Source organism: Chenopodium quinoa, unplaced genomic scaffold (assembly GCF_001683475.1).
Source record: "Chenopodium quinoa cultivar QQ74 unplaced genomic scaffold, ASM168347v1, whole genome shotgun sequence".
Classification (NCBI taxonomy): domain Eukaryota; kingdom Viridiplantae; phylum Streptophyta; class Magnoliopsida; order Caryophyllales; family Amaranthaceae; genus Chenopodium; species Chenopodium quinoa.
The window spans coordinates 18,394-34,061 of NW_018745071.1; the positions used below are offsets into that span (position 1 = coordinate 18,394).

Sequence of the window (15,668 nt, forward strand, 5' to 3'; positions counted from 1 at the left end):
TAAATTATAAAGCCATAGCAAATCCTTGGTTAATTTCACAGTTCAGCCTCATAATCATCATCACCATTGTTGGCTTTAAAAAAACTAATGAACTGGTTGAAATGCCTTTGTAATTTATTGATGACTAGTGCCAGAGATACTCGGTTGTTAGCGGTCGTAGTAGCGCCTTCGTTCTTTAGAAGCCCCATGTCTCTAGCAATTTCTTCGACACTGGACACTGGCCAAGGATTATCCTCAGGATCCTTTAAATCTAGTGGCGGCTTGATTTCACCTCCCTTAGAATTCTTAATTCCTACAGTGATCTTCTTCCAAGTCTTTTCAAATTCGATCGTTTTAAAGTCGGGTTTATAGCATTCATCAGTTTCTTTCTCAAAATTTTCCACAATCATTCTCTCGATATATGCAAATCGTGTTGCCTCGGAAAGCATTTGCATAACAACGAGCATAAATCGAGCTTCACTCGTATCAACAATGGGCTGCCCATAAACTTTGTTAAAGAATAAGATTAGTGGTTGTTTTCCCAATCCCAAATTGGCTCTAGAACCTGCCTTACTCTCAACCTCAGCATAATTACTTTCATAATGCATAACTAGACGATCAGCTTTAACTTTCGCCTCTGGAAAGAGATTCTTTTCAGCATCAGCAGGGTAACTCTTGGCAAAATCTTTAAAAATATGTGACCTAAAGTTTCCATTAATTTTGTCAAGATAAGCAACCACATATAAATTATAATCTTTTCTTAAATTCACAGCAATTGTGATTGTCCTTCCCCCTGATGCTGTCAAATCGACATACAAATAATTTTTTGCTGCTGAAGGTTTCGCCATTACTGGTAAATCGGGGCGCCCACCATATACAATCTTTCTATCCCTCACTATGTTACGTACATCAGTCAACAATTGCGAGTAGCTAGCTATTGTAGCACCTTCGATGTCGAAACTTACATCTGGTTTTGCGGCGAGAGTTGGTTCAAGCACCATCCATACTGCTATGGCTACCATAACATAAGCGCTCGTGATTTTGATTCTCACCATTCTACGTACTGTCTTTTTCGCCTGTCAATACTAGGTGCACATAATTTTGTTAGAATATATATCAATTCATCCGTATTACTTGATTACTTGCAACATACATCACTTAGAATGCATTGTAAGAAAGAAGAGATTTGAAGAGGTAAACGATTTAATAATTCAATAAGTCAATAATTCTCATGCCTGTGTTTCAATTATTTTGATTAATATGCTCATTTAGGGTATGTTCACATTTACTGAACAGAGCTGAATCGAACTGATTGAAGCTAAACTGAACTGAACTAAACTGATTGGAGCTGAGCTGAACTAAATTGAACTGAAATGAATATTTTATGAGAGAGGAAAATTAGGAGCTGAACTAAACTGAATTGAACTCATTGGAGCTGAACTAAACTGAAATTAAGTAAATGTGAACATGCCCTTAGTCATTTACCACAAAATCTATTCTTTAAAACAAAAAGGATATTTTGTGAGAAACAATCTAATATAATTCATATTTTGTGAAAAACTACCAAATAACAAGTAAAATGTTTTAAAATACTATCTTTGTCGGATTTTCATCGTTGACCCACCTCAAAATATGTTCGAAACCACTACTCTTATCCCCAAAACCATTACTACCTGATTGAAATTTCCTCCATCGTACCACGCTGAAACCACCCTACATCCCCAAAACCACCACCCCTAACCCCAAAAACCACTAGCTCGATGCATGATATTACCCCCACCAACTCGTAATATTCTCCAACCACCCAAAAAAAAAAACCTTATTACCTTGGAAACCAACCCCGGCCCACAGTGGTTTAGTGGGGTGTTTTGAGGTGGTTCAACCCCATAGAATTTGGTCAACGGTGAAAAATATTTACCTTTTATTAGGTAGTTTCTTACAATATTTTTTTTTAGATTATTTCACAGGTTTTATTAGATTGTTTTTGACAAAAAATCCAAATTAAAAATATGTTATATTAAAAGTAATATGAAATGGAGTAAGTACTAAAGAAAAAAAAAAAAAAAAGAAAAAAAAAAAGGGTATTGACACACAATACAAAACAAAAAAAAAAAAAAAAATTACTAGTTACATAATAAAGTGGCTTCATGCATCAACAAAAGATGACTTACCAATAAAAACTGGGAAATGAAAGTAGCTTGATTATGAGTGCAGATGACTAATAAAATGTTGTACTGAACAAACAATATAATGAGCTACAATTAACCTTCAACAGCTCAACCTATTATCTTCTTTAAATAGAAGTCCTCATGAGAAAAGTTTATGAATAGACATGTTAGACACCCAAAAATTTTTAAATACTTTGTATAAAAATTGAATAAAAACTACGAAGTATATTTAAGCAATTATATTCCATATAGATGATTGACCAACTATACAATAAAGAAAGTGTGCTTAATAAAAGCTATAATGCTGATGTCTCCAATAAATATAACAGGTAACATTTGTCACACATTTTAAATTAAGAAAATTATGTGTTATACCGTTCGTTATTTTTGTAATCTAGAGTTAGGATTGTGCGGAGTTTAATAAAATAAGATGTTAGTTGGGTAGAATAAATAATAAAAAAATATTAAGAAAAGATAGTACGGTAAATATTTTATTGAAATGTAAAGTAGTGTGAGAGCCTGAGAGGAGTGTGGACCATTGAAAGAGTGAGAAATAATAAAGTAAGACAATATGGATCATTAGTAGGTAAAGATACATTGTTAAATTGTAAGAGATTTTCAAAAGAGAAAATGTAGCTTTAGATAAAAATAATAACTGTATCTTTTAAGAAAAAAACGGAGGGAAGAATACTATGTTATACTCCCTAAGACGTCAAAAAATAAAAATTAAAATATTATACTCCTTATGAAACTGCATTATACTATCATACTATGGTAGGAGAAACGTGGTATACTTGTTAAGAGTTCAGATCTAATCGGGGGAAACAAAAAAAAGTAAACGATCAGCAATTTTTGGTTTTCTTTTTATATCCATGTAATTAGTCATTGATTCATACACGCAAACAAGTAAACAATAAAATTAAGTGGAAATCATTAGCCTTAGGTTATGGTAATTGTAACCTAAACCTTCTAACCAAACACTAGGTAATGGTAATGGTTTAGTTGAATCCGTTTCCAACCCAATAAATACTCTTACTAACATGTTCTAAAATTACAGAGGACCATCATTAACAATTTTTTTGATATCAAAACACCATCAGGAAAATAGACTATCAGTATATTTCTCTCTTTTTTAAGATAAAAGGTTAAACCACTTGATCATTTAATTTTCTGCTGGAAATTACATAGAAGTTTAAGAGTATCACATCATGTACTTATCAAATCATACAATATACGAAGTATTGAATAAGGTTGTCTTACGTTTCTGGTATTTCAACAATGTATTACTTCACAATCTATAGTCTAAACCAGCTCCATACTTCCAAGCATCAAGATATCGCTTCCATTGAAACTTCGACTTGGAAGGGAATTTGTTAATTGAAGACCTAAGAAAAGCTAAGCGATCAAGATTGAACAACTAAACAAAAGAAGTAGATGAAATACAGTTAATGTGTATGCCTCATCCATGCAACCATCAGGTCATTATGAAATATAAACTCGATTAGTAACAGCTCATAATACTCACCTAATTAAAGGATCTACAAAGCTTGAGAGGAATGTGTAATGACCAAGCATAAAGAAATGCCCGGACCAATCAATCAGCACAGGAAAACCAACCTGAAAACATCAAATAATCGAATGAGTTTAAATGTGAAACTGACAAATGATTAATTCTGAGAAGCATTATTTCCAAACATGTTTGTGCAACTGTTTTTGTCATAGCAAAGCAAGCAAGCCCTTTAAATGTATGTGTCACATATCCGAACTATAGTACAATATATATATATATGGTTCAAACTAAGGGGCTGTTCCGATTTACTGAAAACAACTCAAGTGAACTGAACAAATTGGAACTGAACTTAATTGAAATAAATTAGCAAAAGAACTGAACTGAACTGAAATTAAGCTGAACAGAACAGGTCCTAAGTGGATAACTTCCTTCCATGCCATAATCAAGCACGAAAATACTTAGTAATTGTTTTTTCGATTTAAACATCTGTTTTGGAGGGTCTTATTATTGTATTTTTTAAAAATATTCTACCCTTAATATTGCAGATCTATAGCACATCAAAACTAAAGTATAATATTTTCCCTGATAAAAAAATAAAAAATAAAAAATAAAAATTAAGTCCGAGGATGTTGGCAAAGAGCTAGTGTGAACAGGTCATATAGAATACAGTACAATGCTACTATCAGGATTTCACAGGCAGTAGAGCTAGGTGCCAGTATCAACATTCTATACTTTTTCCACATTATATCTCTACGTTTGGTACAAAGTTTAGAAGTTAAGTTAAATAACATGTGAGAAAGGAGTTACTCATAACTTACCTGCTTGAATATGGAAGGAATGATGAGAGGTTTAGTAAGCATGACCAACCCCAATGTTTTGACCAGGGGTCCAAATTGAATGACATCCTGTCCAAAAACATTAACCTTAATGTTAGAATAATCAGAATGACCTAAAAGTTTTATGTCTAGAAGCTAAGTATATTAATACATGCACACAGATATCAGAAGAGCAGCGAAAATGAAAGAGACAATGACCTGAAGAAATGGTCTCAAAACAGGATCACCAAGCTTCTGTAGATTTTGTACATTGTCACGATAGCAGAAAAGATAAATATTCTAATTTGAAATTGTTGTAGAACAAAAAAAAAATATCTGGATCATTTCAAGAAACATGTAAGTTTTACCTCCATACTCTGGAAATTGGCATGAAGTAGCTCATTGATGAAAGAAGGCGATACATCAGGCTGTTGCTTTGCTGACATTGCTCTTTGAAATAGCCAAGAAGCACTTAGATTGGGCTGCAAATACACACTTGACTTAATATATGCTGAGATAAAAGTCTATTAGAGTGTCAAGCACCACTTACCAAATATGGATTCAGCAAAGACAAGCTGCTCGAGTCAAGAAAATCGCCCTCAATTGCTTCGTATATTCCTGATGGCACAGGATAAGGGCTTATTAGATAAATTAGCTTATCCAGTTTTACATGAAGGTTAAAGCAAATTCCAGTATCATTCTGACAAAAAATAAAAGCTATTATGTTTCTCATGCTTTATAGATTACACAGTAATTTCTTGTGGAAGACTGTAAAGTATACCCGACGATAATCTCTCAAGGTGCCTGGTCAAGCTTCCAAAACCACCAAATGAAACAGGGGATTGAATACCGCTAGCATCACCAAACTGCAGAATATACTTTAGCAATGCTTGAAACCATATAATCCATGGAAGGGTTTTGAGTTACAATGTGAAACACCTGTAGAATACGATTAAATGCAGCTGGTAGTGGACTGCAATACCGCAGTAAAAAAATTAGAGGAGAATGACAAAAGAAGAGCATACAATTAGTAAAATACTCATCGATAAGAGGTTTGCAAGAAATATATGTTTGTTATTCATGTTTATTTCCATGAGATTGGAATTGTTATGCTTTGTTCAGGAATTGATTATATTCATAAAGAGATACTTATGCAGTGAAATTTATACTTTGAGAGAATCTACAGATCATGAAACAAGTTATTAGCACTTATAAGTTATAATTTACCTGTCACGATAAGTAGGGAATATGCCATATACAACTCTCATAAAATCGAGGTCATCCAGAGAAACTCCCTATCAGACAACAACAAATAAAGAAAAGTCATTGCAATTAGGGAAGAAGCATGACCTCATAATATACGCAGGCAGAACCGCAGAATGTTTATACATTTTGTAATCAACAGAAACCAAATTCAGGATAAATATATTCCAAGACTTTTGAAGAGCCAGAAAAGCAGCAAAAGTCATATTGCATATCACAGAAACATTGACATTGTTTTGACTTTTGAGAGTCGATATTTTCACTTTATGCCAGAGAAACAACGGAAATATTCAGCATTTTATACCAAGACCCCGGGAAGAGTTATAAACTTAATTAAGTTTCCATCTTAAATTGTTAAAAACAAAGACGTGTAAGATGACATGAATTCTAACTAGAAAACTGAAAGGCACCAGCAGAAGATTTAAGTTTACCAAGTTCAATGAGTAGAAAGTAACAAAGAGAAGGTTAACTTTCTCTAATTCAGAAGGCCAAACGCAAGAAGTGAAATAGGATATTTAATCCCTCAATAAAGATACAAGATTATACAAAGAATGTCAAGCATTTCCTATCGACAAGATATACAATTTTGAAGTAGAATTAACATTCAAAAAGGAAAAGTGAGTTAAAAAGAGCAAAGCTGAAAGAAAGATAACATTAAAAATTTAGATAGGCATATGTATGGCTTCACAGAGAGAAATTATCCATTTCACCTGATATTTTGGCATCAATTCCCAGTAAGTTTCTAAGAGATCTTCCAGGGTAGGGCATCCTGGCTGAGGGTCCATATAGGTAAACATGTAAGTTGTACGATCCATGGGACCAGAACCAGCTGGAAACGCCTGCAGAATGTACAACGGTAGTTTAGGCGATGAAAATTTGCAGGAAAAATAAAACCAGCTGGTTAAAATGCTTATTTCTTTCAAGGGAGATTACCTCCCAAAACAGTTGGGCTTCTGATTGACCAATTTTCTGCACTGTTGCACTGCTATAGATGACATCACTTGTGGTGTTATTTGTAAAGCCACTTGCACAAGAACCAACAACAACGCAAACACCATCTGGCTTCCTTCCATTTCGTATCTGTAACTCAATATGTAAGCCACTTCATCAGTTAGGGAGAGCCTGAAAGAATTATTCTAAAAAAGAAGCATCTGATAACCTGATCTGTCTTTTTTGTCAAACTTTGCAAAGTTAAAAAATATAATGATCAGTTAGGGAGAGCCTAGAAGAAATAATCATGAGGATACTAAGGAGTATGGATACATAAAAGCATTCATGTGCTAGAAATGTAAATTATAATGATACTAAAATACTAACCTGTCTTGTGATAGGAGAAAAATTTCCCATAGCATCAATGATTAGGCGTGATGATAAAATCTTCTCTTCAGATACTTGCAAAACCTACTACGCCAGGAACAACAACAGTGAATGATTTATAGCGGCATAAATCATGTATAGTAAATGTCCACATTAGACATTACTCTGATTACAATCCTTTTAGAAGGTATAATGGTATAAAATTGCTCTGTAAGTGAAGGTGACTACCAAAAGTCAGATTAAGCTGAGATCTTGAACTTACTGCTGAATCATCATACACACATATGCTAGATACACTGTAACCCTCCATGATAATACCACCAAGAGACCTGAAGCGTTCCTTCATTATCTCAACCAACTTAGCTGGCCTGCATTTTTTAAGGAGTCGAGCAGAGAAATAGAGGACAAGATTGGTCAGATATGTTGCATCAATTAAGGACTTTTCTCATATTCTTCCAGCTTTTTTTTTTCTAGGAATAACAAATTGTAAGAGATATTCAACTAGAGAAAATTGTCTGCACTGTGTACACATAGAAAATAGGAAATTCGATAACAAAACCATAAGATTAAATTTTTTTTTTTTTAAAAAAAAAAAGGATAAATCCTGCTTTGGTTCTGCACCAAATACCAAGAATTGGCTTTCCTTTTGGGTAGCATGCTTCTTGGTCTTCATGGATAAAGGACGAGTGGACCATACAAAATTGAATAATATATCCCAGCCTTTATAAATTAAACAATCAAAATTGCTTCAAATTGCAAAGTTTTTTAGTGTCCAGGCAAACTCTTGAACTGTTATTAGATTAGCATACAGCAAAGATAGGGTATTATTTGGATCATATGTTACATAGAAACTGAGGGGACTTTTACACAAGCTACTGGTTGACGATCAATTAGTACTACTATTTTAATGATTGATCATGAATGGGATAAGAGAAAAGTTTAATTTACTGATGAATGCTAGTGTTGTCTGTTATTAGCATGGCTCTAATTTTTTCTGGGAATTGACCCTGAGTAATAATTTCAGCTTTGTAACAATACTGCTTGTTATAAGTATTTTGGAAATAATTTGCAACATAACCTCAGTCAAGAATCATATAAGCAGGAATGTGTAATGTTTCGTAATTATTAATATAGGGATGACCAAAAAAAAATACTGCACCCTCACCGTGATAAAATTTTTTTTGGAGAGCTATAATATGCTTATTCAACTAAAATGTGTTTGGATAAAAGGATTCAAAGAATAGAAATGGAGGGAGAGTTGGAATCCATTTTCCTCTATTAGGATATGAATTGGGGAAGGGAAAAAGAGGGAAATGAGAGTATTCATTTTCCTTCCCCTTATAAAGGACCATTTTCTACCAAAGTCCGAAATAAATTGGAGGAAATACACATGCTCTTCCGGTTTTATCAAGTCTTCCCTCTATTTGCTCCCCTCCCTTTCCCTCCAGCATTGCTATCCAAAAACATCAGTAGGGATCATGTGATTGTCTACCATTCTCTTAAGTTTACAACAAGGTTTCTTGACCAATACAGCAAGTTTCTGTTCTCATAAGTTCATAAAGCAATTTTCTCTTCTGGTTTTATTAACTTCACGAAGAGATTTTTATTATTACCATTTTGACAAGCATCACATAATATACGCAATTGGATAGGACTAACTTACGAAATTCCAATATTAAGAATGTCCTTGACCCAAATCTCACCCTTCTCTTCAAATCCACATCTATTCTGCAGAATCGATCAAGCCAAGGAGAAGAAAAACATAAAAGCAATGTCAAAATCATGATATAAAAAGTTTACTAGCCAATTTTGAGCCTCGTGAAGGAATTTAAATCTGCCAGAAGCAAGCCTTGACATGCAAGAAGTATGGTTCAGAACAAAATTGATTATGTTTTGGACTATATTCACAAATAGACCTACACCCTAGAAGTAACCGCAATACATGTAATCAACGTCTTTGGAATTATTAATCCAAATAAGAAATAACTTTAAAGAGCTTGATTTTACTAAGTAGCCGCAATACATGATAATCAACATTTTAGGAATTATTAGTCCAAATAAGAAATAAGCAAATAACTTTAAAAAGCTTGATTATTACTAAGTAATTTATAAAGAAACTAGGAACTCACAGGATTAAATTCTGCAGATATAGCTTGTTCAATGTTATCTTCATTCAAAATGCCAACCTTTACAAGTTCCAAAGAACTCTTTTCTTGAAATATTCCATTCTTGTTCTCTCTGTTCACAAAAACTGAAGTGTTAATAAGAGCAATCAGACTTTCGCTCCTAAACACTTGCTTAAACAAAGTTTTCATGCTATACCCCTTTCAGAATATTTCTTTCCACAATTCCGACCTTAAGGCCTTTGGCACACAATGCAGTGGCAATGAAAATTCCCAAAGTACCTCCACAAACTATCACATCAAAATTCTCTACTGACTTCCCTGAAGCGTCATCATGCACAAAAGGACCTGTAATACTAGTAACTACCTGTGGTGGTTTAGTTACTGCAACATCAAACTTGACGTGTTTAAACAATTATATATTCATATCCAATCTCTTTAATGATGTAGCATATTAACATCATATCATCTATTATACAAATGATGATCTGAAGTACATTATTGTCACCTGTTTCAGCCGAGCAAATATTTGTCCATAATTGATCCAACCTCTTCAAGGCAGTATAAGAATATGATCCTCCTGCACCACCGGCTTCTGTTCCTACCGATATGCTTTCCATTATCCTCTGAAATCCAATAAAACATCCAAGCTTACAACAAGATACTAGGACCTATAGCATAAAAAATTAAGCTACAATATAAGGATTAGTATACTGCCTTAGGCCCTATTCTCTTTACCTTAAAGATTAATTTTCATAAAAATAAGTTAATTTAGTGAAAGTAATGTGAACCTCAGCAAAAACAAGTTATGTGCAGTTTCAAATAACAATTATAATAGAAAATCAGCAAAAACAAGTTTTAATCAGCAAGAATAATTTATCTTCGGCCTTATACTGACATCTAAGCATAGCATACCTTAATACTGAAGCCTAAGCACAATTTGGTCATGATACAAATAAACAAAACAAAACCCGACATGTAACATTGTAACCTGAATTTACAATCGTATGAAGAATTTGACATCAAACCAAGGTATAATAACTTAGTATAGATGTCTGAATGTATCATGTAACCAGACTTTATACACTCATATTGAACACTTAACATCAAAGCTACGGTATAGCTTAGTACTGATGTCTAAGCACAACCCGAACATGACACGAAGCTACGATACAATGCTCTACATGTAGCATTGTAGCCCCGACACATTGTTTAACCCCGAGTCCCGACATGGTTAACAATACAATACGGAGTACAACTTAACAAACAAATTTCAATAATAGTTGTAATGTTGTATCAAGTCTATCCTCTTCCTCCAGACAAATCATGAAATTCAATCATAAATCATTAATTGAGAAATAATGTCAATATTTTCCGCACATACCAAAATAGTATAAACAATACTCAGTAGGCGAGTATAATACTCTAATCCACATATTTTAACAAACTACTTGACAATTTCAATAAAATGAAGAATAAAAAGGAAATAATTGGGTTACTTGAGTCCTGGTAGGAGATGATTGCGAGCACATAACAGTACAAGGTCTCGAAATCCGTGGAATGGAAGAATGGAGTAAAGAAGAGTGAGAAAGAAAGACGCCATTGAAGTGTTGTTGGCATTGTAATTGCTGAAATTGGAGAATTGTCATTCTCATCTTCAAACAAAATCACAGAATTCGTGTTTCTGGTGTTTTCCAACGGTATTAGCATAACACACTCTTTAGCGCTCCACATACTGACACGTTGTTGATTCTCTATCGGTTTATGGGCTCAATTAAAAAAAAAATAAAAAATTCCCAAACCCGCAAAAAAATTTAAGTATCCAAGAGAATCACTGGCAGCATACACACCAGTAATTCTCTTGGATTTTGTTCAGGATACTCACATGTTTAAAGAGAGAATTATTAGGGTGTTACACTAATTCATCATTTAAAAAACTATCCAACTCTTTTATTGCATACACACTTGTCCATTCAATCTTTTTCCTCATTCTTTAGGTTTTTCATATTATCGGAACGGACTCCTTTACTATTATCAACATCCATTGACATATTATCTTCAGATTGGATACTTTGAGGAATATTAGAAGCATATATTTTTCTATTTTCCTCAAATAAAAAGTAAGTGAACTCCTTCACATCATTAGCAAGTTTCATACCTGATTAGGGGATTTTGCTCCCACCAATCGGAATGCGCCACGTGGGCCAATCAGGTCCTGCCAAGTGTCCCCCAGTTGGAACTGTCAGGGCTTGCCACGTGGCACGCGCTTATTCGTCCACCTTGACCTATTATGTCATGACATGTGGCATACTCCATGCCTAATGGAGAAACCGGCCACCCAGGCCCAAACTTCCGAGGGAAGCCCAATCAGCCCTAGGTTAACCTAAACCTAGGATGGGCACGTTTCCCAAGGTTATAAATACCTCCCTTAATCCTCATTAAGGGGATTACGAAAAAACACATTAATTACACACAGTAATAACCGGCTGATCTCGCCTAACAAAGCAGATTACCTACATTAAACACTCTCACCTAGAGAGACCCAATCATTTTAATTTCCGCATTAATTACTCCTTAATCAAGTACTAAACTTGACCGTTGGAGGCGGAGCTCCCAGGAGTCTCCGTTATTTTTGCAGGTACAGGCGTCCGGTTCCAGTCTTGGAATTGTAACTCTCCCGCAGGACATCAGAAAACCCCGAAACATTTGGCGCCGTCTGTGGGAGAGTACTTCTGAGATGGCATCCAAGTCTGTACCGACTCCTGAAGAGAGGCGTCCCCTAGACAACCCTCAAGTTCAGTCGGACCATGATACCGAGAGTGAATTTGAAGTTGAAGCTCACACAGCTTCAGACGGGACCCTAAGGGCCCGACGTACCCGTCATACCGAAAGGAGGGAACGGGAACCATCTTCAAACTGGAAGTGAGCCAGCAGGCGCACCGCCTGTTCGGCAACAGCCGACTGATGGGTCTGCTCCTATCACAAGGAACGAACTCATGACCTTCATGAGGAACTTCAAGGGAGAGATTCAAGAGTTGATCAACAAGAAGCCGCCTGCTCCAGTCAAGGAGCAGTCGGCTAAGAAACCCTCCACTTCACTGAAGAGGAAGCCAGTTCAAGGCGAGAGGCGACTCCTCATCCTAAATCTAGGAAGCGGGAGCCACCTGCCCTTGATTTCACAAAATTCCGTTTTCCTACAGGAAATAGGAAACATGTTCGTCATATTCAGGCGGACGGTCGAAGCAAACATTCACAGACGCTCGGCTACTGCTAGAGCAGAAGAAGAGTGACCGATTGTCAGAGTCGGCCTCTACTTTCAAACTTTCAAGACAGTCTGCGAAATGCCTCAATGAGGCATACTCAGTCGTATCATGAGAGTCAGTCAAGCGGCACCTCTCGTTCAGTCCGGCTTTCATAGCGACCAGGCGGTACCAAACTTACCATTTGTGCCGCAACAACAGTATTTTTTGCAGCCACCTCCGTTTGGTGGACCTGCAGCAAAAAACGTCCAACCTATGGACTGCAGCTACGTTGCTTAGACTTGGTGAACAGCCGTCGGCCTTCTCCAAGGAAATTACTGAAGCCGCTCAGCGGCCAAAGTGAAAAATGTACTAGTAGGCGCCTATGACGGCACTACTAACCCAGAAGACCATCTAATGGCATTCACCAACCTGATGTACCTTCAAGGGTTGGATGATCCCACTTGGTGCAAGTGTTTCCCAGCGACTCTCAAAAGGAATCGCACAACAATGGTTCGGCAACCTGCCGACTGGTTGTGTAAATAGCTTCAGGACGCTTTGCTTACTTATTCACCTCCAACTTCGCCATGAACATCCCTGCGAAGAAAACGACCCTTGATTCAGGAACAATTCAGCAGGGCGAGAAGGAGGGGCTTCGTTCTTACATCAGGTGGTTTAACCTGATGAGAAAACAGATTCAAGGTTACCGGATGAGGTAGCCTATACTGACTTTTTCAGGGGTCTCAAAGACGGGTCTACCTTCAAATTTGATTGGTTCGAAAGAGGGTGGCGACTCTTCAAGAGGCCTTGATTGAATCAGAAGCCTATATACAGGCGACTGATCTTGTACGGTAAAACAGTCGGACGGGAAAAGGTTCGACAAAAGAGAAGGACGACAGAAACAGTCGTCAAACAAAGATGAGAAGAGAAAAGAGGTCTGGGCGGCTGATTCCTCTAAACAGCCGGCCCAGAAAAAGAAAAAAGAATTCAAACCATACTCCCCAAAGTATGCGTTTAACAAAGATAACCAGTTTATCCTAAAAAGAAATCAAGGGACGGATCTCAATTGAGAAGCCGGTCCCATGAAGGGTTCTGCAAACAACCGGAACCAAGATAAAATTCTGTGCTTATCATGATGATGTTGGTCATCACACCAATGACTGCATCAGTCTCATGCGGTATCTGGACCGCCTGGCTGAGCAAGGTGATCTTGACACTTATGTCAAGAAATCTACGGGGAACACTTCCTCAAAAAAAGCAGTCGGCCAAAAAGAATCAACAGGCCGACAGCTCCGATACAGATGATGCAGTCGTCTACACCATTGCAGGCGGCTTCTCAGGAGGCGGCCCCACTATTAGGGGCAAACAAAGACAATATCAGGCGTTAGATGTAAATTCCGTTCACCAAGAACGGCCGTCCAAAATATTCATTTCCTGAGATTGTCATCACTGAAGAAGATCTAGGAGGGGTAAGAGGGCCGCATGACGACCCTATCGTATTGAATGTAAAGTGGCCAACCAGAGAGTTGGCCGAATCCTCATAGATACCGGAAGCTCCTCAGATCTCATCAGTAGCAAATGTCTGTCGAAACTAAAATATCAGACTGATTGCATACATCTGGCCTCCACCCTTAGTAGGGTTTGGAGGAGGAGTCGTCCACCCACTAGGACGAGTGGATTTACCCATCCGCCTGGGCGAAAAAGGGGAAGGACGACACATGGTAGTCCGGTTCCTGGTAGTAGAAGAACTCTCGGCCAACAACATGATTCTGGGTCGACCAACCCTGAATAATTCCAAGGCTGTTATAATCCCATCTCTTATGTTGCTCAAGTTTGAGAGGATAATGGAACAGTCGGCTCCCTAAGGGGAGATCAGAGGATGGCCCGAGAGTGCTATCTCTCGGATGTCAAGCCCACTGTTATGGCCACTGGTCAAGCGGTGAAAAAAAACAGACCTTGACAATGTCAAGGAGAGTGCGCCTGTTCAAGAACAGGCGGCAAGAAGAGAAAGGCATCCCAGACAGGGCCGCAAGAAAAGAAAGAAAATAGCAATCATTGGCAGAGGAGCGGTCGGATGAGTTCCGCCCTCAGCCGGGTGGTGAGCATACGGACCTGATCTTAGACGACTCACGTCCTGACCGAACAGTCAAAGTTGGGACGACTGCTCTGAGAGACCTTGGTGATGACTTTCACAAAACTATTGAAAGAATACAAGGACATCTTTGCATTCGAAGTCCATGAAATGCCAGGCATTAGTCCTGATCTGGCGGTACATAAACTGGCCGTGGATCCGAAAAAGAAGCCGGTACGGCAAAAGAAGCGGAACCATGGCAAAGAAAGAAGTCAGGCGGCAGCCGCCGAAGTTAAAAAATTACTTGATGCAGGGTTCATTCGGCAATGTTACTTCCCGGACTGGGTTGCAAATGTGGTGCTTGTTAAAAAGCCGAATGGCACCTGACGAATGTGTGTAGACTACACAGACTTAAACAAGGTGTGCCCCAAAGACAGTTACCCTTGCCTAAAATTGATAACCTGGTCGACTCAACAGCCGGCCATGCTTTGATGAGCTTTATGGACGCCTATTCTGGTTTCCATCAAATTCCTTTATGGAAGAAAGATCAGGAGAAGACGGCCTTCGTCACTGATCAGGGGTTATTCTGTTACACGGTCATGCCGTTTGGTCTTAAGAATGCCCCGGCTACCTTCCAGCGAATGATAAACACTGTGTTCTTTGATCAGATTGGGAGAAACGTCGAGGCATACATTGATGATATGATTGTCAAGACTAAACTTCAGAAAGATCATCTGTCGGACCTCCGAGAAACTTTCGCCACACTCAGGCGGCACCATGTCATGCTCAATCCCAAGAAATGTGTATTTGGAGTTGAGTCTGGGAAATTTCTCGGATTCCTTATCAATCAGAGAGGAATAGAGGCGAACCTGAGAAGGTGCAGGCGGTCATTGACATGCAGTCGCCTCGTACCATCCGAGAGGTTCAGAAGTTAACAGGTTGTCTGGCGGCCTTGGGAAGATTTCTAAGCCGATTAGGCGACAAATGCCTATACTTTTTCCAGGCAATTAAGAAAAAGGCAAGGTTTGAATGGGGGCCGGATGCTGAGGCCGCCTTCCAGAAATTGAAAGTTCACTTGCATTCCTTGCCGAGGCTGGTCAGCCCTTTGCCCAAAGAAGTACTCTACATGTACCTGGCCGTCTCTGATCATGCGTTAAGCGCTGTTCTCCTTGCTGAAAGAGAC

General features: G+C 37.7%; 1 protein-coding gene and 1 pseudogene across 1 annotated transcript; both read right to left on the reverse strand.

The window, feature by feature from the left end:
• Positions 1–35: 35 nt before the first annotated feature.
• LOC110709536 (ribosome-inactivating protein PD-L3/PD-L4-like) lies at positions 36–1,034 on the reverse strand. Its single transcript, XM_021887755.1, has one exon. The coding sequence runs from the start codon at positions 1,032–1,034 to the stop codon at positions 36–38; it is 999 nt and encodes a 332-aa protein (XP_021743447.1).
• LOC110709537 lies at positions 666–10,954 on the reverse strand (annotated as a pseudogene).
• Between the last annotated feature and the right edge of the window lie 4,714 nt (positions 10,955–15,668).